The sequence below is a fragment of the Micropterus dolomieu genome, linkage group LG22 (assembly GCF_021292245.1).
Source record: "Micropterus dolomieu isolate WLL.071019.BEF.003 ecotype Adirondacks linkage group LG22, ASM2129224v1, whole genome shotgun sequence".
NCBI classification, from domain to species: domain Eukaryota; kingdom Metazoa; phylum Chordata; class Actinopteri; order Centrarchiformes; family Centrarchidae; genus Micropterus; species Micropterus dolomieu.
This window is the reverse complement of record NC_060171.1, coordinates 23,418,767-23,444,625: the sequence shown is the minus strand read 5'-3', so window position 1 is coordinate 23,444,625 and position 25,859 is coordinate 23,418,767. Positions and strand designations below refer to the sequence as shown.

The window sequence follows — 25,859 nt, the reverse complement described above, 5'->3', positions numbered from 1 at the left end:
AACGCGTCCGCTCGTCTTCCTCTTCATGTTACCAGCAAGAAATGAGTTTAGATGTGTGGTATAATGCCCTCCTCCCTGTTATTTTCATTCTTCTTCAGAATGATGCCATCATACAGCAGTTGGCGGCTATTTTTAGTCACTGTTTCGGCCCAGCCCCTCTTCCAGCTGTCCCAGAGATGAAGGCAACTCTTTCAGCACAGTTGGGTAAGCAAACTATGATTCTTACGTGTATATGAACGCATATAGCTCAGTGTTCAGAGTGGATGGCTGTGATGGCTTAATATTTTTAGTAAGGCTGTATGAAGTGCAAATTAATATTTTTCCATTTAGGGGAACTAATAGTTTTCTAGAGATACAATAACATGTGAGTAAAAAGGCAAACTCTTATCACAAATGGTTAGCTTGAGACACTTTTTATGTCCATACTGATACCAGGTGTAAGGATCTAAACACAGTCAGCTGCATACAAAACACTGTCTGAACAAAGCTTTAGCTTCCTTATTTATGTGCTGGTATGGTGTTGGACCAGAGGTCAGACTTGCTTCCTTGCCACTTAAGAGCTGTCTTGAGAATGGAGTTGTAAGGAGGTGCTGATGTGTTTTCCTGCAGACCCCCATTTCCTGAATAACCAGGAGATGTCAGATGTGACGTTTGTGGTGGAGGGGAAACCGTTCTATGGCCACAGAGTCCTGCTAATCACAGCTTCTGACAGGTGCATGCAGACAGGTTCAAATGGCAAAGAAAGATACGTTAACCTACTTTTTAAAAAATATTTTCTAAAAGGTTTTGACAAAGATATTTGTTTTCTTTTAGATTAAAATCTATGCTGGCATCCTCTGGACCAGATGGAAGCCCCAACAAGGAAATTGAGATTAGTGATGTCAAGTACAACATTTTCCAGGTAACAAATACACAGTTTGTTTCCTGATATTAAAAGAAACTCCCCTAAGTAGTAAAACTAAAGACAGATGTATTGCATATGACTAAACACATATTTAGTTCAACTACTCTACTAACTTGTTACTAAATAAGACCTTTGACCTCTCTGCAGATGATGATGTCATACCTGTACTGTGGAGGAACAGAGTCACTGAAAACTAACGTGCTTGATTTGCTGGAGGTGAGAATCACTAAATAGATACACTCCATCAGTCTGGGTAGTTGTGTGAAAGATTTTACTTCTTAGAAATCCCAAGGTTTATTAGTTACAGATGTTCACAGTATAAAATCACTTAAAACTGTTGACAATGTGGAGAGTGTACTTGCTTCAACAATACAATAAAAGTGCATGTTTTGGGTACAAATCTAATGAATAAGCATGGGGAAAGTATCACACGTTACACACAACAAACAACAGCAACTTCCTGCCCAGCAATGTCTCTCCACGTGTGACGTATACAGTGTTTATTTTTTCTGCAATGTACAATTCACAGTGAGACCTCATGAGTTTTCAGTTAAATTCAGTATATGTACTGTGTTTAAATGGTTTCAAACAAATGTTTGTGATTACACAAATCCCCAGTTAAATGTTTTTTAAACTAAAAACTAAGGTGAAAATACCACCATTACAATCCATTAAAATGGTCTATTGCATTGTTAAAGTGCTTCCATGAACAGCAGCACTATTTAGGTCAAAGTGAATAAAAGCAGTAAAATGCCTTAAATTTCAGATATGTGTTTTAGATAATTTGGTTATACTGGACACTTTTCTGTCAGTGTTAATGTGTCTCTATCTGAAAAATTAAGCTAGTTGGCAAAATAATCACAACTAACAAAGAATGACAGGCAGCACTAACAGAATTGGCTGTCTTTGAATGATATATAAGACAGCATTTCTCCAGCATCATTTGATGTGTGTCGATGACATTTGCTCGTGTTTTCTCCTTCAGCTGTTGTCAGCTGCAAGTCTGTTCCAGCTGGGGGTGCTACAAAGACACTGTGAACTCATCTGCTCCCAGCACATCAACCTGGATACAGCAGTCAGCATCTATAAGACAGCCAAGGTAACACACATACTGAGATGCCTGGATCATATTATACTGTTATGTGAACTAAGTAAGAATAGCAAGCTGGATTATACAGCAGGGCTGGATTCCTCAGTAAATAAGGTGACTGAAAGAAATGTTTTATATTAAAATGGAAAAAACATTTCCTGTTTCTAATCCCACACATCAGCTAGGAAATACAATTAACTGCACAAAATGCAATGATAAATGGCCTACATTCTACACTGAAATGCAGTTATCTTGGTACTTCACATTTATGCTTAAAAAATGTATGACAATTAATTTTTCCTCTTTTCCCAGGTCCATGGTTCAGTGGAGCTGACTTCATTCTGTGAAGGTTACTTCTTGCAGCAGATGCCTGCTCTACTGGAGAGAGACAGCTTCAGGAGCCTGCTGTTGGGACCCACCGGGGCCCGACAAGGGAACAACTCCACTTCTACGTTGGTTCACAGTCGGGGAGACTCACCTCTGGAGGAGCTGGAGGCCACCCTGGCTCAACGACTCCGCTCTCTCTATGTTACCTCCAGAGTCTGAGGGCAACCAGACAGCTGCTGAGGAGAGAGGACAGAAATAAGTGGAAGGCAGTTGGAGACACAAGTTTAATTTTATCACTGATGCAGGATCAGAGCTTAAGAAGGTATTCAAATGGTTTGAGTACAGATGTTTTCTTAGTAACATCTGATCCTATCCTAACTTCCACAGTGCCTTGACACTGGGACACACATCAGTGAATTATTTGGCAGCAGACACAGATTTTCACTTTGTGGACAATTCAGTGTTTCATACTTTGTGCAAAGCACTCCATCTTGACATTTATTGCAGCGTACAGCTTGTTTATGAAGAAGAAAATTAGACAATGTGATGCTTATCCTCCAAGGCTCGGGAAGCTTAAATGGAGAAGCCGCAGATGGATGCAACAGGTGGGATCTCTGAAATATGAAACACTGCTGCCCTCTAATGGACAAAACTGGCAAAATAATAAATTGCCATGGAGGATTGGGATCAAGACACCCTCCTGGTTCTGACTGAAGCAATATAAAGTGACAGACTGAAGCATCCATTAAAGAATCAAGTGAGGCAGCCATGCTGGAATTTTGGCTTTGTCCCGTTCAAACTAATAATGCAGAGTGGGAAAAAGGAGGCAGACCCGGTGCCTCCAGCCTTGATGTAAGATTTGGATTAACAAATGTACTTTTTATCTAACTACATGTTTTTATTTTCTATTTTTAAAAATTATTATCAGAGAAACAAAACACTTACTGAAGAGTGGGATGGACATTTTCTATTTAATGAGGAAAAAAAAAGATGTGAGAGTATTTAATGGGGTGTTCCCTTTTTATTTTGTTTTTTAATCCAAGCAAATTATTATTATTATTGTTTAAAAGTTGCTTGTGTAGCTGTCGTTTTTCCAGGTACACACTAACAGTTAATTAAGCTTATGTATGCTGAGGTTTAAAGCTTCTACACAGGTACAACAGCAGAATCCAACATGGGATTTAGAATACTTAATGTCTGTTTTAATGCTGAATATTGTAATAAACCTGGTAAAGCGAGCGTAGTCATTTTTACTGGTTCAAACCATTTCCAAAGATTTAATTGCTGTCTGTCTGTGTGGGTTTGTATAGACTTACCTGAAATCCAGGACACTCAGATTTGCAAATGCACAACTCTACAACATGAAAGTATGCTGGGAAAGTGGAGTAAGAAAATTAAAATTATTATACTGGGATGCAAGATGATAATTAATCTTAACTTTGCAGCACTTAATTTAATAAATGGCAGGCATGACACCCATACATGTACAGGCACAAAGAAGAAAAACAAACACACCATAACTTAATGAGTTTATTTGTTTCTGCACTGAAGATGCTCACAGTTATTTCATATGGGGATTACATCAGTCCTGCTCTGTCAAAAGACCGCTCTGGGCCTCAGAATCATTGGATGTCCTTGGTGCTGCTTGCTTCCCATTGTAGAAAACAGAAAGAAGGATGAACAATAGGGTATTGCTTTGTGTTTGTGTACTGATATCCCCTCACTGTGCCTCTTCCACCAACAGGTAGAGAGAGCCCAGACCTCCGAGCCTTCCAGAGAGAGGTACAGAGTAAAGGAAGCATCGTTCAAAAACTTTGTGCACAAGATAAGAGGAGTAGGAAGGGAAATATCAGCGGGAACAAAAACAAAAAGGCCAGAGATAAAAGCAGAGAGGGTGAAAAGTCAAGGGACAGAGGGGGAATTTAAAACGTTAAAGGTAGTTTTGTGTAGAGAGAATCGATGAAGGCTGAGAGAAGGAGTGAGTTTGGCATGGAACATGAACACTAAAGCCATGCAAAGAAAAGCTCATGTTTGACATGCACACAGCAATACAAGCTAAAAGCATAGAGCAGGAATCCCCAGCTTGGTTGAGAAGACAATCAACCCCCACGGTTTGTCTGTCTATTTACAAAGAGAAGTAGACTGGGGTCTGTGGTGTCCTTCTCTTCAGGCCTGGCCTACAAGCACAATATTATGAAACTGACAAATATCAATAGAAGAGCATATTCCCTCTCCAAAAAGAGGCTAAGTCTACATTCTTAAATTACTGGTAAATCAAATTTTCAAAGAGTTCCCACAAGTTCTCTTTCTCCCTCAGAGAAGTGAGAGAAAAGAGAATTTGCGACTTGTCAATGTTCACATACTTCTGTTAAATTCAGACCAAAAGAAAAGAAAATGTTTTTTTCTTCAAATGTTGCCCCATTTACGAACACACAAGAGGGTAATAAATAACATTCAACTGACCTAACAGCTTTGTTCATATAAATAGCCAAGTTATAATAAATTAGGAAATCAAACAGTGAGATGAACAAACATTAATAAATAAGGACAAAAATACAAAAATATCCACAATTGCATTTATCACGTCATCATTTTTTGTTCCTCTACTCCTACTGCTGGTAAGTGAGACTAAGAGAGAGGTATAAATGGAAAGCCAAAGACAAAGTGCTGCAGATAACACAAACAGGAATGTTTGGATCATTATTAGGTCAATCAAACAAAGACATAAATGATCAAGTAACAAAAATACACAGAAGAATTTAAAACAGTATGTAGCAGGCCCAGGTTTACCAACCTGACCCTATGGTATCTAAACATAGTGTCACAACTAGACATTTCTTTTTTTTTTTACATAAGAAATCAAATCAGTCTGTACAACAGATCATTCATTTTAAATACCCACATACCCACCCGCGTCCCTCCCCCAACCTTCTCCCCCACTGCCACCCTGCCCTGTTCTGCTCACACCCCACTCCTCTCTGAAATCACTATTCCAGTCCATTTGCAGCAATAGTATCAAGTCTAATAAAGTCTGTTAGTGTTTTAAACCCAGTTCTTCACTAAGAAAGTACATTAAAAAGCAAACAAATACAATCCAGCAAGCGTCCACGTCGGCTATTTGGGCTTTCCACAAAACTCCTCCACCTTCTCTCCTCCTCTGAATCAGTCAGTGTTTCTGCATGTCTTCTTTTTGTTGTTGTTGTTGTTGTTGTTGTTGTTGTTCATGTTCTTGTTAATACATCCCAGAGTTTTCTTCGCATACTGGACCTGTGCGTGTATATGTTTTGTGTATGCGGTGTCTTTTTGTAAAACGCTCGTTTCTAATTGATGAATGCTCCTTGAGCTCGAAGAAAGAAAAGGGGCCAGTTGGTGAGGGCAGTGTGCATTCTTGTTTCAATGGGATTTGTTTGGATTAGTTGTGCACGTGTGTGTTTTTGTGTTTCTAAGATGGAAAACGCTAAAGTTATTTTTCATTTACTTCTACTGATGGCTGCCAGAGGTGAAGAAGGGTCACACAGGGAGATGAAGGTAGAAGTCTGCATGAAGGGTCTGTTCCCATGGTAACCACCCCACCCCCATCCCCTCTCTCAGCGCACCTCTAAAAGCAGTCCTCCGTCAACAAATGTCCGTCTCTCTCGGCACGCTCGGGGGTGGGGGCCGGGTGGTCGAGGGAGGGCGAACGGAGCAGGGAGCAGGAGGAGGGACTTAATAGGTTTTCTGGATAATTCCTGGTATCAGAAACAAGTCAGGTCATCACACAGGTTAACAGCAAAGGGAGCAAAAAACAGAGCAAGGGCCACAAGCGATTAGATGGTTGGGGTAGAGGGGTGGCTTATGATGGTGAACACTGAGGGGTTATGAAAAGGGGAATGGAAGGACAGAAGTGTGTAGGTGCAATATGCATTTTTGTAAAATATCATTTTGATTCTCTCAATCTATTTCTATCTATATAAAGTCATTTTATACAAAACATGTCCATAATTTATTATATACATCTAACTATGTACAGAGAGAATATTCTCTGTGCCACTGGCTTATAGTGATACTGGGATAGGTTTTAGCACTGGCTTGACTACACAGCGTCTCAGCCTAAGACTCCTCCTGAGTCCCCACAGACGCCAGCGACAACTTGGCTCTGTCTCGGCCCGCAGCGGGGCATTTGGTGTCATTATTTTCTGGCTCGTGCCTCCGGACGTGCATGGGCGAGGGGCAGCGCTTGGATGGTGTGCCAGTAGGGTACGGCACCTGTCCGTTCTTCTCGTCTGAAAAAAGTTGTTTTATTACGTCAAAGAAGTTACTCAATGGGCTGCCTAGGTACACAGACGGGAAGAAAAAAAGAGGACAAAAAAGGGGAAAGAGAGAAGAAAGAGAACAAACAAGCTAATGAACAATGGGGTTCACAGGATAGAGACGGGGCTACAGGTAAGACAGAGCAAGCAGAGGCGAGGAGGAGGAGGACTGACAGACACAGTGAGGATGAAAACTGCTGGAGCAGCCATGTCGAGTCTGAGCGCCCGTAAACCATGCACATGTCGCAGCACAACCAATGAAAAAACACACAAGTAGCCATTCAATCTAAAACTATGAATTAAAGCAACTTGTGGGGCTGACTGGTAGCAGCTTCTGAAGACTGATACTAGAGAACATCTTTCTTTAACATTTAAACCGTGTGATGCAGAAAGAGTAAACCGTGGTGTCATCTGTGTGATTTGGTACCCGCACAGGTCTGGTCAGCCAGAAGCAGGACAGGTGGATGGAAAGAGGACAATGAGAAAGCTTGGAGCTTCAAAACAAAGTTGCCCATGAAGGATACTAAAGGATCAGTGTCTCCTTTGCTTTTGTCAAACACTAGGAGGCTGCACCATCATTGTACAGACTCTTTGAAGTAAGAAAAGAGTCGGAGTCGAAGAAAACTCTTGTGATTTCACAACAGAGTCAAAACAATGATAAACTGCATTTAAGTCATAAATCCTGTCTTAACTTAATGCTGCGTGCTGAATAAAATTGGATATGCTAAACAATGCAAGTCTATTTCTCCCTAACTGCTAGAAGCACACTTACAGAAAGTGGGTGTCCGACAGTACGCATGCAAATGATCTTCCGCTAAACACACACTCTTCTTTCTGCTGGGCTTTAATGGTCCCACTGCAGGTAGGTGGAGTGGTAAGGACACCAAACATGAGAAATCAAACAAATAAAGAGGCAATGTTCTTTTTGTTAATGGTGCACACACAGTACATCTCTGGGAACTATCAGTCACACGCAGGACTATGCATACTATGCAGAAGAGCCATTTGCACAATAGAGTCCTGTGGGCCGACAAATGAACAGTGACAACATCAGTAACAACAGGCATGGGTTCTGCACAGATGACAGCACACACACACACACACACACACACACACACACACACACACACACACACACACACACACACACACACAGGACTGAAGGGTGTCTTTGTACCTGCACTCAATAAAAAACTGATGGAAAGTGGAATGTATGTTGCAGCTGGTTTGTGGTAAAAAACAAAGTATATGCACATACTGCCATGAAGACTGCCTGACGTAGCCTGGAGATTAGGTAAAACTTAATTCAATCACGAATGAGTGAATGCGTATTTGTCTGTGTGTGTGGAAAGTGATTGTGCCACAGTTGGTATGCCAGCTCCATTATCCAGCTGGAAAATGGTTGCCGCCAACATCTCCCTTTCTTTCTCATGTGTGAAGAATTCCACATCTTGTCACTCCACCCAAATCTGCACATTTTCAGAAATGGCAGGAAACTGATGAAACTTGAGAGACTGAAATGATGCTGATTGTTAAATTAAAAAAAGACACCACCCACTAAGTGAGTAGTTCTCCTCTTTAGTCCTGTATATCCTTCAATTGTTCCACCCCTCTATTGTCTTCCTAAACTGGGCTCCCAGGTATGCTGCTGTTAATAGTGATTAGGGGACATAATAATGAAGCCTTTTGTTTGACACACATTGGTATGCAAAGCCATTTCTATTCTTAATTATAGCCATTGGCTTTTTTCAAAGGCCCTGTGGTCAGGTAGCAACAAATGTGAGTTAGGAGGTCAAAGGAAAGAGGGAGGTGAAGGAAATTAAGTTTAAAAATGCTTTCAATTAATGCCTAGGATTCATATTATAGTGTGAGATACTCTGATAGTACAAAAACATGAAATTCATTTAGACTGACCTTGGTCAAAAACAATTGGCATTGATACAAAATGCATCAGCTCTGACAATGAGTACAGAGTAGAATACTATACTTCATTATTTATTTATGTATTATCTATGGAATCTCCTCAGTATCTTATATTGCTTTAAGTGGTTCTCATATTATAAAGGCTGAAATTTATTCTTACAATGTCATCTCTGCTGCCGAAACAACACACAGCAGTCGTTTAAAACAAATCTAATACAATTTATTGTAATTTCACACTCCCTATAACTCAGCCTGTTAATTAGCATCACAGTCTAAAATATCACAGGTAACTGGTACACTTACTGAGGCACAGCAATGAAAACAGACTGTTGAATATCATAAGAGATGTGATGACTGCTGTTAATTTCTGAGTGCGAGTGAGAGTAATATTGCTTTAAAAGCCACAAAGTAAAGATACAATACTTAGCTTACAGTATAGCAACACAGTGTAGTATGAAGCGATATGATGGCTAAGTATTAGTCCAATAACCTGTGTCAGACATGGAATGGGAAAGGGGTTTGAAAGGATAAAGAAAGACACAAACATACACATAACAAGAGCATGATTCAAAAGGTGGGATGAAATTAACATCCAAAGGAAACAGCACACCTCCTCCTGATAAATCTGTTTTTTCAGGCTAGTGGTGTTTCTCTATCTGGCCAGCAGATGGAGCTGTTGTTAAGATGATGGCAACAAAAATGGAGCAGTGATTCACAAGGAAGAAGAAGCTAAGAACAGAAGAGGAGGAGTAGCAGTTGTCTCTTATTTTTCTTTTCATCATCCAGACTGTGTTGAGCGAATAGGATGTAGTCACACTGGGGAAGGAACAAGCTTACACATGTCCGTCGACTCTGCATCAACCCTACTACTAATGAGACGCAGAACAAGACGGAAGAACAAAGGAGGTATTTAATAATGTCATGGAGTTCACAGGTGAACAGTTAGGTGGTGATTAAGGTTGCCCATCTGAGTTTTTACAGATGTCGATAGGTGCCTTTGGAGGTCCTATTGTGCAAGCAAATACCCAGAGAGAGAGAGAGAGAAAGAGCACTTGTCAGGTGCGATGTCGCTGTGCAGTGCATTGTGGGAGTGTGTTGAGGTGCAGTGGTGTTGCCATGGTGACAAGCTCCGACGATCAGTCTTGGAAGTAGGAGTAACAGAATGCAAATCAGCTTACCCAACCTCTATTCTAATCTTCACTGCCAGTGCAATGAGACAACATTTGACCCGGAGTCGGTGCTTGAGAGCAACTCCCACCCTTTCATGTCAGTGAGGCGCGGGCATGCAAAGGAAGCCGTTTCGAGAAGCGGAGAGTGGCTCAGGGATATCAAGCACAGGGAAGAGGAGGGAAGGATTTAGCTTAGCTTAGCTTAGCTTCAGCGATGAGAGTGGTTCGTCAGGGGGGTGGGAAGGGCGGATGAGGCAGTGGGGGTAAGGGTGAAGAGGTATTTGGAAAGATTTTGAAATATTTATTTAAAAATTAGGACTTCGTACTCACCAGAAAGCTGTTGGACCCCAGGCTGGTCATGTGTGCTTAACAACTGGCTCTGAATCGTCTCCACTACTCGCTTGAAGCGCCGGCTGGGTCCTAAACACAGGCACACAAAAATATTGGCATAATCAGTTCACAATACACAGGCAGCTGTGGAAAACATGTAAATGGAAAAATTAAGAGAGGAAAAAAGGTTAGGGTGAGGAGAGGAGAAGCACACGCAAGTGCATAGTTTGAAATGTGAGCTGGAAAAGCTGCAGAAAGCCTGAGATGATAAATGCAGACCAGAGGGGAGTGCTACTGTAAGCTCCTGCTGTCTACCTGTTGTATACAGTGTGTGGTCAGTGACATAGAAGACCCAGCAGGCCCCAAACAGCCAAAATTATACCCTATTCAGCTCAGATCTGCCCTCCACTTGAGTGTGTGCGTAGGTATTGTGCCAGTATGAATGTGTCTGAGAGAAAAAGAGCATGAAAGAGAGCTTGTGTTTCTGCAAGGCTAAGCATGCACACATGATTGCATAGTATGTAATCTTGCATAGCCAGACCTCATCTTGTTACGCGCAGGGAGGTTTGGAGGAGGGGGGGATCTTATCAAGCATTCAGGATTGCAAGAACTTTGAAAGTCCTTATACAGACATTTTTTTTGGCAGTGAGTTTGAAAACACCCACCTCTGGAAACAGCACTTCGGGTTTATTTGTTGGCTCGATACAAACATAGTTGAATTTTGTTAGTGTGATGGCATCCCACTTGATGAGCTGCCTTTCCACACCTTTGAGTGACTTGTGACTTGACTTGAATTTCCCAAGACCTCTGTAAGCCTGCTAAAATGGAGGACTAGTAATTAAATTTTACTTATCACTGTATGTAACTCTGATCTTTTGCCTCACAATAGGAAGGTCCTACATTTCAACATGACCCTTTTTGTATGGACTGTCCACAAGAGATGTGTCTCTTAGTTGTCTGATTGACAAGAAGGGTCCAACTGTGGACCTAGTGTCTGGGGACCCCAGGTCTACAAGCCAATGGGAAGAGAGTGGGGTCTCTGGGCATGAAGCGTGTCACTTTCTTTAGGGTACCCAGAAGTGTGGTGCGCAGTTGGACCATCTTGTGATAGACTGGTGACCTGTTCCATGTGCATCGTGCTACTTGCCCAATACGTGCAGGATAAGCGGGTATAAAAAATGAATAGAGGGTTAGTAACTTGGTGCATGCTAGCAGTGTCCTAACCTGAGAGCAGGGTGAAGGTGACAGAGTAGATGCCGTTCTCCTTGGTGGCAGCTGTGCTCTCTGTGTAGGTAATATCCACCTGGAATTTGACTGGCTTCTGGAAGACTGTAGGGCCCGCTGTGGACTTGTACTCTGCTCTGAAACTTGTCTGAGAGATCACACTGTGGCTCAGGCTGGGGATCTGGGGGGGGGGGGGAAGAGTCAGTAAAGGAGGCAGAGATAGGAATAAAAATAGGTAGTAAAAAGAAGAAAGCAATGGGATTATACATAGGGAGAAATGATGTTTAATTTTTCCCCCACACCTTGCAAATGAAAAGGTGAATAAACCCTCATTAAAATGCCCTCCACATACTACCGAGCCACAGCTGAAACTCTAAGGAGATTAATGCCTTGGGGAGTAGCCATGCATGCCAGGGAGACTTAAGCTAATGTAATCTTGAGTCATCCAACAACATTGCACTCTTCCACCTAAAATGAATTTGTATGCCCAATGAACAGGTGAGCTCTGAAATAGTCACGTTTCACCATAGTGCCGTAGAGGGTTTGACATCCCATTAATGTGAGTGTGCTGAGAGGTATAATTCCACTGATTCAGGTGCCAATCTCCTGTCTAGAATACCAGCTAGCATAACCCAGAGGAGAAAATCGCTACCTCCAGGGATGGGGAAACAGATTTGACATTGACCTGCACTGGCAGAGTTTGCATTTACTTAGACTTTGTTAAATCTAACTGGGGTGAGGATAGCTTCTGTTCAATTATGTACACTGAATATCAACTACTGTTGCTGAATGTTTGTTGATACATATAAGCGTCGCGCTCACTGAGAAACCCTGATGTTGCCTGCATTCCTGCATATATTTGTACATCCAGACTATTATCAAACACGCCACACACACAGAGATACAATCTACGCTATTTCTCAATTACTCACACTACACATCTAAATATACAAACACACACACGCTCAATACATAGTACTGCGGGCAAAGCATCTATATGCTAATGATCAATGCTCTCTGTTGATTTTCTATTGACCTCAAGTGAGACTGCACAGAGAAAATAGAAGCACTGAACACAAGCAGTTTACTGAATTGCTACATAAACCAGAAGCATGTTAGCAAACACTCAGAAGGTGCCTCATAGCACAGTCAATCCCCACTGCTGTTAGAAAAGGCAATGTCCTGAATTAGACAGCAGATATACAGGTAATACTGCGGCACACATGTTCAGATATACAGAGAAAAGTTGGGGCACGGCGAGCCCAGATCAGATACAAGAAGGGTTTAGGGAGGCAGTGGAAGAAAGAAAGTAGAGTGTATACCGAGAGAAAGGCTTGAACGATGTCTGCCTTGATGGAGCTGAGAGGCTTGTCTTTGATGACAATGAAGATCTGCTCCTCTTTCTCCAGGTTGATGAAGTTACCAAACCAGGATTTTTTGGCAAGTCTGTGGGGAAAGACAAAAACAAAAACAGTTTGTCAGCTGTAAGTTTATACTGCTGTATGCACCTAAAAGAGTTTGTCTTCCTTCCACTCTTTCTGCTTCATTTTACCCACCTATCCATCTATCTATCCATCCAGAAAAATGGAGAGAAGGTGAAGAGTTCTCTATTTCTCTCTGCAGCTCTGGGCAAATGGAAATGAGCAAACAGAGGATACCTCGAGGGAAATGAGCTATAACTGTGCAGGGGAGGTAAGTTTTAAGACATTTCACCTCCTTTGCAACTGGGTATCTGTAAATGCATGTATGGATGTGTGTGTGTGTGTGTGTGTTGGAGAGAGAGAGAGAGGGAGAGCAAGAGAGATAGTGGAGCCTCTCTGTGAACAGAACTGTAAGTCCAGAAGGGGTGGAGGTAGATGAGTTCGCCACGGGCTTCAGCCCAGGTGTACCTGCACCCACTAATAAGCCATATAGACTCCTGTTTTCTGAAATATTAATATTTCATGTGATTCTTGAAAATGTTAATGATAAGCAAGACTCAAACAGCAGCAACTCCCAAATTTCACCCTTATAAATATTAAATAAATAAATACATACATGTTTAAATAAGAATACAAACTTACATAATCTTACACTGTCTGCAGAGACAATAAAGGGTGCATTGTTCAGCAGTAAGAAGCTGGTTACAGCTGGTGTGTGACTGTTTATGCCTGTGATCAAGCCAGCTAAGAGAAGGTCTTTTCCAGCCAACTATCCAACTCCTTCCAGCCAGGACATTCTTCCCAGCCAGATGGAGATGGCCAAGCCAGCCAGCCAGCCAACCAAACAGGCATATCTAGGCCAACCTTGAGTTAACAGGCCCCTGGGAGCTCAGCAACATCACACAGGATGCCTACCCTCCCTTATAACTAACCCACTGCCTCCTGCTACGGTGCTGCTTTTCCAGACCAGACCAGACCTGAGGTCATTACAGGGAACTCAGCAGGCAAAAATCAAACTTTCATGGATGTAATACTTCCCAAAACACCATGCTATCAAAAGCAAGGCTGTTTGAGCCAATGACTGAGGGGCTGACAGGTTCTGCATAGTTATGATAGGAGGGGTGGCTTCAAAAAAGTGCAGCATCTACTCACTCTGGAGAAGACTCTGGTGTGAGGCTGGACATCTCCTCTTGCGTGGGAACTGCGGAAGCAGGGTCAAAGGTCAGACAAAGGAGGAGAAAGATAACAAGTAGATCACACGCGTGGGTACCGTCAGATTTTAGGACGGATGAAATTAACACAATTACAAGATAATTCAGTGTTACCACAACAATCCTAAATCTGCTGTAAAGTCAGTACCTTGGAGTTTCCTGCGGTGGAAGCGAGGTGATCCGAGGAAGCTGTTCTTGATGGAGTTGAGACGCGTCCTCCAAGGCATGCCTCCGATGGAAGGGCTTGGGGGCGGCGTTGGGTTCGGGGTTCCGGCTGGGCTGTCCTTGGGAGTGTGCACCGGAGTGCCCTTTGGGGTGGGGAGGGGGCTGCCTCGAGGGGAGGGGTGAGGGGTAACCTGTATGAGGGGGATAGATTTGGGCGGGTGGTCAGTGAATGAAGAAGGTGCCGGCGCCACAGGGTGAAAGTGGTGCAGCCGGATGGGCGACAAGGGCACCACTGGGCTGTAGGGCACGGAGAGCTGGGGGTTGGCAGCAAAAATGGAGCGCCGCACCTGGGGGCTGTTTGGGGTGGGAGCACAGGGGTTGGAGGATGGGAAAAAGGGGGAGGATGGGGAGGACGGAGAAGTAGGGGTGGGGGGTACAGAGGCAGAGGGGGGTTGCAATGGGAGCTGGCAGGGAGTGGAGGGCTCTGATTTGGCTGCAGATGCTGCATCTGGGGAGGTTTCGGGGAGCGGGTTGGATCGTGTGGCTTGGAGGGGCTTGGGGGCAACTTTGGGCTTGGCCGGGAGTGTCTGCGTCTTGCTGAGTGCTGCCGGCAGAAGCTCACTGTTTGGAGCGAGTGAGTTGGGGGTGGAGATACGGGGGCCCGTGCGAAGTGGGACTGGCTCAGGGGAAGGACAGGGGCTTGTGTTAGGGGACTGCAACAAGTCTGGAGACTGAGGTGGTACACAGAACTTTCTGACAGGCTGGAGCACACAGTGGGAGGACACGCAGCACAATACAGCCAAGAGTTAGAGCAGGTGGAGGAATAGAAAACAAAGGAAAACACATGCAGGCACACAAACACATACATAAAGTAAGGCAAAAAGGGTGGCAAAGCAAACACAGCCACAAATAGATGCAGGTGAGATGTGTACATACACAGGAGAGATGGAGGCATTGCAAAAAAAGAAAGACAGGAAAGAAAAGAAAACATGCAGTTAGACCATCCAGGGACTCAGAAATGAAATGGGAACAACAAAAACAGCAAGCCATGTACACAATTTAAAAAAGGCCAAACAAAACGTGTAAAAAGATGGACTTCAGTTGAATAACACATGCAGGGCTCTGCTAGCAAAGAAAAGCAAGCAGACATAGACAGGTGTGACAGACATAAGGCCAGCTGTGCGGACAATTTGGGCTGTCTCAATAACAGGAGGAACCCCATTTTGGTATAGTTGCCGTAAAAGGTTTCTTGATCTGTTTCATTTGTAATGGTGAAATTGCAGCCACAATGGCGCACTGATAAACTATTTCCCTCGGACGCCTCCCCCTTTCCAGACATAAATCCGAGAAAATAACCCCACATGGAGTCTCTTGCTGAGAGCAAAATCCAGGCTTTGGGTAGGTCTGAGAAATCAATTTCCCTTTCAGATCAGCCTGAAGGAACCTGTGTGGCGCAGTGGAGCTCGTCTTAGGATCCTGGCTAATCTCGAGCCTTCTCAGGTTAGTCAGCTGGAAAAGTTTACTACAAGCTTCCCAGCTCTGAGCAAGAAAAGTGGGGAGTTTCTGAAGCATTCCCTGAGCTGGATTTCCACAGAGCTCAGGCCACAGAAAACAGAGAGAGGGATAATAAGCAGAAAGGATGGCGAGAGAAGAGGCTTTAGGGGAGGAGAAAGTTTGCTGTGCTGTCACATCCCCCATGCAAGTTCATCAGTATGTTTTACTTAACAGAAAGGTCCAGCTATATAGACACAGTGATGACTCATGTAAAGTCAGATCTAACACCGGATATGAAGAGCTTATCAGAGTGGATCCCCACTTCCTCAAAATGCAATGGTAGATCTGGACTATGTGATTGATAATTAAGGAGTGGAAAAACGTGCAATATCTCAGACTTATAATAAAGTGAAACAGTAGAGCAATATTGCATGTGCAGAGAGATTTAGTGATATTGCTTTCATGCTGTATGTGCTGTGCTCTGTTAAAGGTGACGATGTGACTGTAGTGACTGTCTTTATTTTCTCTAGCGGACACAAACAGCAATAAGATGACAGCAATAAGACAGGATCAGCAGTAGCTGGATGGCCCGTTATCCCTGAAGGTGAACAACTAGATATCTGAGAACTGGGTCAAGAGGTGTGTGCCTGTGTTTGTAAGTGCACAGAGGGTTGTGACTTACCCGTGGGCTACTGAGGGGGCTGGTGGAGAGGCCAGAGGAGGCTCCACTAATAGACCGCGACCTGTGGCACAAACACGCAAGAACACACACAGGGGCAGAGGTAATTTGTGAGATGTGTAACCGTTACATGTTTCAGTAAACACAGGTGGAGGTGAGAGCTTGGAGGTTACATGTTGCACACAGTTAGAAAGCACTACAGCAGATGTTAACATCATACTAAGCACAGTAGTTGCTATCAAGCCCTTCGCAAACACAACACTTATTGACACAGAGGGCAAAAGCATTACAACAAAGTAACACGCTGACTTGACAACATTATTAGCATTGACTCCCAGCAATTAGTCTCACACCAATTAAGCTAAAACTTCGGTTTAAAATATGTCGATTTGAGTGCAGCTTCTCCTGCAAATCTATAGGCTGCTTTCTCTCAGATTAGCATTCAAATTAGCTTTCCGCCTCATCTATATTTTGCTAATAAACCAAACATGTTGACTTTTGGGCCTTTGCATTGGATCAGTAGAAAATATCTTGAGGGGGGAAATGAAGTGGGACATTTGGTTGAGTGCCATTTGTCATGTTCCTCCCCCCTGCAGATGCTGTCAATAACCCCTATGAGCAGAGCCCTGCTCAAAAATGAACAATCACAGGACAATCTGTCTCCATCAAGCGCACACACATGCACACGTTTACACACAAACACACAAAAAACAGGGCCTGTCAACACTCGGAAACACCAGCTGCTCACTGTCACAACACTGTTCCTTTTTGTCATTCAATCTAATAATACCCCACCACCCCCCTTCTCTCCCTTTTTTCTCTTTCCATCTGAGCATTGACACATTTGTGAACATGTGGCAGAGCCTACAGATCGTTTGTCTCTCTTTGAAAAGATGAACACTACAACTAGTGTTTTTTCAACTTGCTCGACCTCACGGACAAATGGGAGGGGACAATGAGGGAGTTGAGGAGTGATGGAGGAATGAGGGAGGTATGGAAGAATGAAGGATGGGAGGGATGGGTGGAGTAATGGAGACTGATGTTCATTCCTGATGCTCGAGCAGTCCCACAAGACCACAGAGGCATCCATATGTGGACACATCACTCTGTAAACGGTTACAGCTAGTAGCCATAAAAATGATACTGGTGCTGTCATAACAACAAACCTGGATTAAGAGGTGTGGATGTCAAGCCTCTAAAGGTAGAAGCACTTATTTGGGTTCAATCATCCACCCCCCTTTTAATTTACAACCACCTAAAGAAACAACAGATACTAGAACAGCAAACCTTCTCCTGAGAGGCACAGACACAATCAGAACAGAATAGAAGCAACAGCTACCATGAGAGAGAGGAAAATATAGAATCGCCCACTCTTAAGCTATTTTTGTAATTCTCTCACTGCCCCTTCTGTGAGTGTATTTATTGCACACACTCAGGCACACATGAGTAGGCGATGTTGAGACCATGTTGGCTGGGATTTCTTGTTTCAGAGAGCAGCTGACCAGACAGTTGCTATCATTTACATATAAGTCCTACAGTCCACTGAGACATCCCCACAGTTGCTCACTACAGCGTTTGTGCACACATAGCCAGTTGCACTTCATCTAAACATGGCCAAAACACAGCATCCCCGGGCCATTATGAACATATTGTTAGAGGCACTCTGCGTCTGTTAGTGTTGGACCAGCAGGTCTATAAAGCTAATGTTACAGATGGTTATGCTGTACAGTAATGGGCTGTCAGAGGCTCACCCTTGCTTCGGAGAGACGATGAGTTATTGTTGAAGAGTGTTTTATTTATAGTTAACAGCGTACACAGCTGAGCAATCATTTATCATCTATCATATAGAAACATAGAAGCCAAGTTATTAAATCAGTAGGAGTGGAGATGCTGAAGCCAACTAAGCCCTCTATATTTCTGTGTGTGTGTGTGTGTGTGTGTGTGTGTGTGTGTGTGTGTGTGTGTGTGTGTGTGTGTGTGTCTTTAAAGGGTCAGTTCACCATAATTACAAAAAATGTAATATGTTACAAAATTTGTTCTGTAGTAGAAACTAGCCACACAGAAAGTTTAGGTGTGATTGGCCCACGTTGGATGAGATCTATTTCTGCAAAGATGTCTGCCTCCACCCAAAAAAAAAAATTGAGGTGAGAGTCCAGAGTCCAGGATAACCGGGGATATAGCTTCTGAAAAGACATACTTCTGTTAGATTTTTTAACACTGTAAGCACCAGTTGCGGAAGGTAACAAAGTACATTTAATTAAATACTGTACCAGGCACTAGTACTTAAGTATTTCCATTTTATGTTTCTGTCTATTTCATTACATTTCAAACATAAATATTACACTACTACATTTATTTGACAGCTGCAATTATCAGCAATTAAGATTTTACACACTAAACCGTGGAAAGCTTATAAATTACAATGTGTTGTAATAGATTCAACCACACAGAAGTCTAAAATATCTGCACAATGACTATGTTTAGAAGTAAATTTAGCTGCCAATACTTCTGTACATTTACTGAAGTAAAGTTTTGAATGCAAGGCTTTAACTTAGTATTTTTACATTGTGGTAATGAAACTTTTCTTGAGTAAAGCATTTGAATTCTGGTGAGCACTACAAACAAAATTCCATTTGACTCATCTTGTAAAGGGACATCTTTTCCAGTCTAATAAAACCACAACTATCTGCACTGCTATAGACCACTGGAGGTATGAGAGAAAATGTGTTTTTTAATCATATTAATTAAAATTAATTTTTGTTTTTACAATTTGGGTGAAGTAACCCTTTAGTGTGTGTTTGTATACTTGCACCCATTCGTGTGTGCAATATTGTATGGTGCACTATATGTGTACGTGTGTGCCAACCCAGTTTTCTTTCTCTATTATCCATTAGTCCTGAAGCTCACATTTCCCATAAGGCTGTTTTGGAACAGGGCCCAAGTCCTCAGTGTCGGACCACCGGCTGCATCAGAGACCCATCCAAAGCACCCGTGGGGGTCTAATGTTGGGCTGTGGGGAATGGAACGAGTACAAGAGGTTCTGGATAATGGCATGGACTGAAATACAAGGAAAGTGAAACTAAATAAAATGGATGGTGGTAGGAGTCAAACGAATGACACTGCCAAGGCCAAAACACAATGCTACTGCTCTGCTAGCGCGATTCAAGGCAAGAGAAAGTTCAATTTTTTTTTCTCTTCCCTGCCTCGATATTGACTTTGTCAATGGAGTTCTTCCACACGGAGTAAATATTCATATAAATCAACACACGGTTTAAATTCATTTCCTTTCCTGAACCCTGACAACTCCCAGTGGACTCAATGCATTAATATTCAAAACTCAGCTCCCTTGAATTTCAAAATGTAGAAAGACCCCTGCAGTTTATGCTGTAGAGATCAATGTTAAAGGTGCTTCATTTGTGCTCATTTGAGCCTCTTAAATAAATTAGAGTCAATAATTACCATGAGAGCACAACTTATTAAGACTGCTCCGACTATACCCAGCACATTTAAACTTCATGAAGCAACTAGAGCAGCAAAGAAAAGAAAATCAATTGATATTCTCTTCTTCACACTGCAGCACTTTTCCATATTTCATTTACATATCATTAACCTCCCCTCATTTCTCCTGGCATGTTGTTAAGTTTTTTAAAATTAAATCAGGGGGATTTCTTGCGCTTTTTAAGGTACTTTGGGTATATAAAGAATGAAAGAGGCATTCATATGGGAATGTCTCCGTGTGTGTTTCTCTGCAACATGGCTACTGCAGCATTTATCCCATATCTCTTCAATTATGTTTCACAGAAGCAGTCAAATCACCAATCACATGTATGAAAATGGAGCCTGGACAGATGATTGGATCGTAACTGCCTACATGAGATATGTGAGGCAAAATGCTGGGTAAGGATAAGGTGCAGGCATTTTCGTTGTGTAATTTTAGATAAAACCGTTTCCCCTCTCTTCCACCATTTACGCTGGTGGAAATGTATCCTGTCAAAACACATGTTTCAAAGTCAGTCCTCTCTCTGACACCCTCTGATCTGAAGTTCTATGGATCTTCTGTGCTGTCGACAAAAGTTTGCTGTCGGAGAAAGATAAGGTTAGGTTCAGAGAAAGTCAGTCAAATCTTTGGACGTTATTCTGCTACGTATATGCTTCCCCAACACTATCATCTATATACACACACACACACACAAGCGCACCCATGATCAAACAAAGCGCAAACAAGGATGTGATAAAAGGCGAAAAAGTCAAAAATAAATAAATAAATAAACACAACAAAATCCAGAGACTTTTTTACTTTTTCCCCCAACTGATCAGCTGGAGAGCTATGAATTGCAGTGGGGGGGAAAAGAGATGTATAGCGAGAGAGAGATTTGATTTGATTTGGAGGCGGAGGGGCTGTGGTATAGGACTCCCCCCACCTCCAACCCACCACAGCAGATAGGAAGCCAGACAGAGAAAAACTAGCAGCATTTCCACATTAGCATAGCAATTCCATACAAACAGAGGGGGGCGTTTGGGGCTGAAGGTCAGCTGCACACAAGGGACCACAGAAAAGAGAGAGAGAGAGAGAGAGGGAGGGAGAGAGAGAGGGAGGGAGAGAGAGAGGGAGGGAGACATCAAAGGTTAGTGAGGTCCCCCAAACGAGATTTGGGTGGAGGGGTAAGAACAAACACACTGATTTAAAGTAGCATGGAAGAAAGATGCAGCAGGGCTTTTTTAATGACTGCAGCGGCTGATATATGTAGGATCCAGACACAAACTTATTTCATATGCTGCCATCTGCAGATGTGACTTTGTATTGAGAATCATATGAGAGAACCTAAAGGTCCTGTTTAAATAAAGGTTCAAAACACTCATTTCAGTGCACTTTATGATGTGCAGCATTCAGTTGGATATGATTCATGAACTGGTATTGAGGAAAGTATTGTAAATGCTTGATAAAGTCATTGCAAACTGGCCTATTTTGGGATTCTAGTCTTGACTAAAACAGATGAGTCAGAGCGAAGGGCAGAAGAAGCAGCTTCTAAACTAGTGTAACCTTTAAATAAAGAAGAGATAAGACTTAGATCGCCTGAAGGGATGAAGAAGCAAAGAAGAGGCAATGAAACACAAGAAGATGAATCCTAAACCAAAATTCAGAGGCACCAGAGGACTGAAAGAATTAAGCAGAAGTGTTCAGAGGTGGAACTCTTGAAATGAGTTTAAAACTTCTGAAGTGACTTCCCCTGGTGAAATGAAGCGGGAAATACATTCTTGATGTTTTGTTGTTGGCAAAGCGCAATGGGAGTTACACTGAGGAGTTATTAATGCATCTGACATTTGGTTGAATATTCAACTTTATAACTATTTCTTTTATCTATATAATATATGCCCTCGCTGCTTCTGCATTTATGCCCTATACCTCTGAAAGCCTTTTCCAGCACTCTGCCAATCTGCCTATCATTAGGCAGATCAGGTTATCACCCCCTCAGATTCAATCTTCCCTGCTGTCACAAATGTCACTGCCTCTGAGCAGAAATGTGCGGTGTGATGATATATTGGTTGTTGAAATAAGATGAGGAAATAGATTTTAAATCAGTCCGTGGTGGCTTGTGGGGGTGTGGATCTGGCTTGACTTGAACATTTCTAAAATAGAGAAATGTTCTGCATTCGGAGAAAGTGGGACACAGTATGGGAGAACTGATTATCAATGCATTCAGATTATGAAAAGAAGAGATAATTGAGACGGAAAAGAAGGAGTGTAAATATTAAGGCTCTGAAATGCAAATGCGCTGTCCTCCTCAGTTTGAAAATTAAGTTAATTAAGAGAGTTAAATCAAACTTTAGGGACCATCCCAAAACTGTTGACTCTGTTGGACCCACCTTAGCTTATTAAAATGGACTTAAAGTAAAGTGTAAAGCTGCCACATGCTGCTTATGTAATCACCATTTACACAAAGTATTCTATCAACAGAAAACACTGCTGCATGTTTCTCCTGCCACGGATGTCTCCTTGCATGAGGGTGAGACACGGAGCAAGAGGAGGTGAAAGTGTGAGGAGTGAGTGGCAAGTGAATACCTTTCTTCTTTGCTGCATTTTGTACTGGCGTCAGGAATATCCAAGCTTTTACTGTACACTGATTTACTACAGTGAGACAGGAGACAAAGCGAGCAGAGCGTCAGTCTCTGTTTATGTTTGTCCACAATCTAGCCTGCTGACATCAGAGCCAGACTCGCTGTCAGACCTGCTGAAACACCACTGGGCTGCGAGATCCTCCACACATACACAAACACACACAGAGCTATGTCTATCTCTACTTGTTCATTTGAAAATTGTATTGATTATTTAGTTTTTTCTTTTCACCTCCATGTGTACCTTTGTCCATGCTGCGTCATGTCGATAGCCCTCCTTGCCGGTACAGGTGAGCCTCCGTCTGTGACACTGAGGACCTCCATGGACTTCCTCTCCGGTCTCCTCTTGCCATGACGGTTCAACATGGGAGAGTCTACCCGCTTCTTTGGGGGATCTGAGCGAAACAGCAAGACTGATCATTTCAGAATCAACACAATGCACCAGGCGTCTCTGTACGTTAATGCATCTGTTTTTACACATCGAGTAGTTTTGTGCATTAAATGCATATGTGTGAGTGTTGGAGTGATGTTTAGGGCTGATCACATTGACATTTTAACTAATAGTGAATAAGTAACGGTTTCCTCCCAGACCTTGAACTAATGGTCATTGTATTGACTTTATCACGTTCACTGAAGAGGGAGTCTATTCATCAAAATGTCAGTATCTCACAGCAAACACACACACACACACCCACACACACACACACACACACACACACACAAACACACTTACACATAATACTCCTCCTATTGCAGTGCTCTTGTCAGAAAGTCTAAGTAAAGCATCCCTGTTTCTGCACAGATTTCTGTGGGTGGAAATCTTTGCTGGCTTGCGGTGTGCAAATGGGAGAACACCTTTTTTTTGATGAGTTAATATTTGAACCAAAGCAGTAGGAGCTGACAGTTTAAAAAGGAACTAAAAAAATAGCTGCCCTATTGACACCTTCTATTTCTGCTACTATAATGCATTGAGAAGCTTGTCTATATTCAATAAATAGAAACTACTGGAGAAGCAGTACACCGCTACTGGAGCTGATTCAATATTTTCTGAGGGAGGAAAACACGGCAGAGCGCTTCAGACACTAGAAGCATTCATGAGTTACCTTCTAGCAGGACTTATTTTTGTCTACATTGGCTTGTTTTGTCTGTGTAAACAGCGGTTTATTCAATGACTAGATGAGAAGCCATTTAAAATAGACACTAGTCACATAGTAGTATTGTTCAGACATAGGCTACTGTGTGCTATACTGTGTTTACCTATTTATTTCTATTTTCTCCTGCTATGCTCTTTTCTTTCTTTATCTGCACTTGTCTTTTTGGTCCGAGCCTCACCAATCTCATTGCGAGGGGGAAGGTTCTGGTCCTCCTGACTGGGGTACCTTTCCTTACGGTCTAGTAACAGGAAGTAGATCATCTTTTCTTGGTTGTCACTGCAAAGAAGAGACAATAAAAATACATAACAATTGTTTTAAACAAACCTGGGCCATTCCAAACACATACATGTGTATAAATTACTGAAGCATTCATATACATACACGCACCAGCATATGCCTGCAAGCGCTCAAAATCAAGACATTAAACTGCAAAAACCCTCACTATGATTAATGTCTTTTAATCTTTTGGAGTTCATTGTGAAACAGCTACTATATAGCTTCCATCATTAAAACAAAAGTTTAGTTTTACAGCTCATTAGGCCATCATATAATATTCTGCATAATATTTTGGGGGAAATGCCCTCCATACGCAGCGTCCAGGGGTAAGTTTATGAAAGTATGAAAACATTACGAGTTCATCATTTTCTTTCTCTGTAAATCAGGAAGCCTAATATCTTTAGCCTCTAGGCCAATACTCTCTATGCAAAAGGCCCAAGGATTGGCCCTCCATAATAAAGACAGATTGGAAAGCAGTAGGAGGCAAAGAGACAAGGACCTGCAACTTCAGCTAAAATGAACCAGGGGAAAGGAGAAAGAACGCAGATTTTCATCCAGTCCAGCACTATTATGGGATGCTCCCAGGAGAAAGGAAGCAAAAGAAGCGATGGGGAGGGGGTAAAATGATATAGTAATACTTGTTTAATATTAAATTAAATATGCCAGGCAAACGTAAAATAGAGGGAAAGGGCATAGAAAAGCAAATCAAAATGAAACTAAAGAACTACAACATCTGCAAGCCCATTTTAATAAAAATATGTGTACAAAAGACTGGAGGGTAAGTATCCTCAGCATAATTGCATATTCACAGAAAAACACATGTAACTCGGACACAAACATTTGTAGCAGAACATAAACTATGTGACCCAGGAGCTTGTTCCTGGTACAAGCCTGGTACAAGCCAGTTTGGGGGGAATGTATCCAGTGGCAAGCGGTGTAAGCACTGTGTGATAACAGTTAAGTGATCTATAGCTTCTGACATCTAAAGTGACAGGCCATTTCACAAGAGCTGGGGAAAAACCAAGGCCGTCTGTGTACACAGACACCACGCACCCATCCTTCCATTGCAGTACCACCACACAGCCCCATCCCCTTCTCCACGTCTTCAGCTGCTTTTATTTTTTTATTTTTTCAACACACTGTTTCACTTTTTGGCCCTCCTCACTCTCTTCACCACACCTTTTCATTTTTTCCGATCCACACATCCAAACTTCTTGATCTCCTCTTTCCCATCCCCCATTTTTGCCCCTCCATTCACTCACTCATCTGACAGCAGGTCTTTCAGTAGTTTGTTTTTGTCTCTGAAGCAGCCCAGGGAGTGCATGCTGTCCAGTACGTCTGGGTCGATGTCGTCTGCGGAGGGTAGACTGCGGATGGTCACTTTCCTGGGCACGGGCTGCTCTGGCTCTGGTTCATTCTTCCCCCCTCTGAGAATATAAAGAAATTACAACACAAATAAGGACACTGGTCAGTCATTTTGGTTCCTACTACTGTAATTTTCAGTGGGTTTAAATCCATCAACATAAACGTTTATATATATGGTAGCTTAGGATATTGATCTCACGCAGATTTACAGATCTGATGAGTATGAACGATCAATAGCATATGCAATATGTACATAGTATTTCAGTGTTTGTTTGCCTCTTGGACAATGTGGGCAATAAGTTTGCCTCGTTGTGACCCTGGTTCACATTATGAAACTTTCATAGTCATGTTTTTTCCCCGGTATAGTCATATTGTATGCAAGCTTCAGGGGGTGAACAGTGTTCATCTTGCTCACCAAGATGCAGACAGATGACTGAGTCATGCTGTTAAGTTTTGCAGTCTCCCTCTGTCCTCCTGTTTTTTTACTCCAAATTTAGTTTCTTCATTGTTCCCTCGCTTCTTTCCAGACACTGTCCTTGTTATTCCACTTTTCTCTGTCTCTCATCCGTCTTCCTGTACATAAGAAGCCCACACGCAGGACTTAATTTCTCTAGATTTAAAATGAAAAGCTAATTAGCACTGGCACTGTTTTCTAGAGGATTTCTGGGAAATTCTAGATGTTTATTTCAATTAACCAATTCATCCATTCATTCCAATTCACACA

General features: G+C 42.4%; 2 protein-coding genes across 4 annotated transcripts in view; one reads left to right on the top strand and one right to left on the bottom strand.

Moving 5' to 3' along the window:
- The window catches only part of abtb2b (ankyrin repeat and BTB (POZ) domain containing 2b), a 43,848-nt gene extending 40,288 nt beyond the window's left edge, over positions 1-3,560 (top strand). Inside the window, exons 12-17 of the mRNA XM_046036659.1 lie at positions 99-204; positions 610-712; positions 814-901; positions 1,052-1,120; positions 1,890-2,003; positions 2,307-3,560. Coding sequence (XP_045892615.1) covers positions 99-204; positions 610-712; positions 814-901; positions 1,052-1,120; positions 1,890-2,003; positions 2,307-2,540 — 714 coding nt within the window. The 3' untranslated portion in view covers positions 2,541-3,560. The remainder of the gene's footprint in view (positions 1-98; positions 205-609; positions 713-813; positions 902-1,051; positions 1,121-1,889; positions 2,004-2,306) is intronic.
- Positions 3,561-5,281: 1,721 nt separating this feature from the next.
- Positions 5,282-25,859, bottom strand: part of brsk2a (BR serine/threonine kinase 2a) — a 165,208-nt gene continuing 144,630 nt past the window's right edge. For 2 of the 3 annotated variants that reach the window (XM_046036661.1, XM_046036663.1), the window contains 10 exons: positions 25,033-25,197; positions 23,673-23,770; positions 22,573-22,735; positions 16,230-16,290; positions 14,037-14,244; positions 13,830-13,878; positions 12,579-12,702; positions 11,257-11,437; positions 10,033-10,122; positions 5,282-6,583 (listed from right to left, as the gene is read on the bottom strand). In XM_046036661.1, the coding sequence (XP_045892617.1) occupies positions 6,411-6,583; positions 10,033-10,122; positions 11,257-11,437; positions 12,579-12,702; positions 13,830-13,878; positions 14,037-14,244; positions 16,230-16,290; positions 22,573-22,735; positions 23,673-23,770; positions 25,033-25,197 (1,312 nt within the window). In that variant the 3' untranslated portion in view covers positions 5,282-6,410. The remainder of the gene's footprint in view (positions 6,584-10,032; positions 10,123-11,256; positions 11,438-12,578; positions 12,703-13,829; positions 13,879-14,036; positions 14,245-16,229; positions 16,291-22,572; positions 22,736-23,672; positions 23,771-25,032; positions 25,198-25,859) is intronic. The other variant, XM_046036662.1, reaches the window with a different exon arrangement.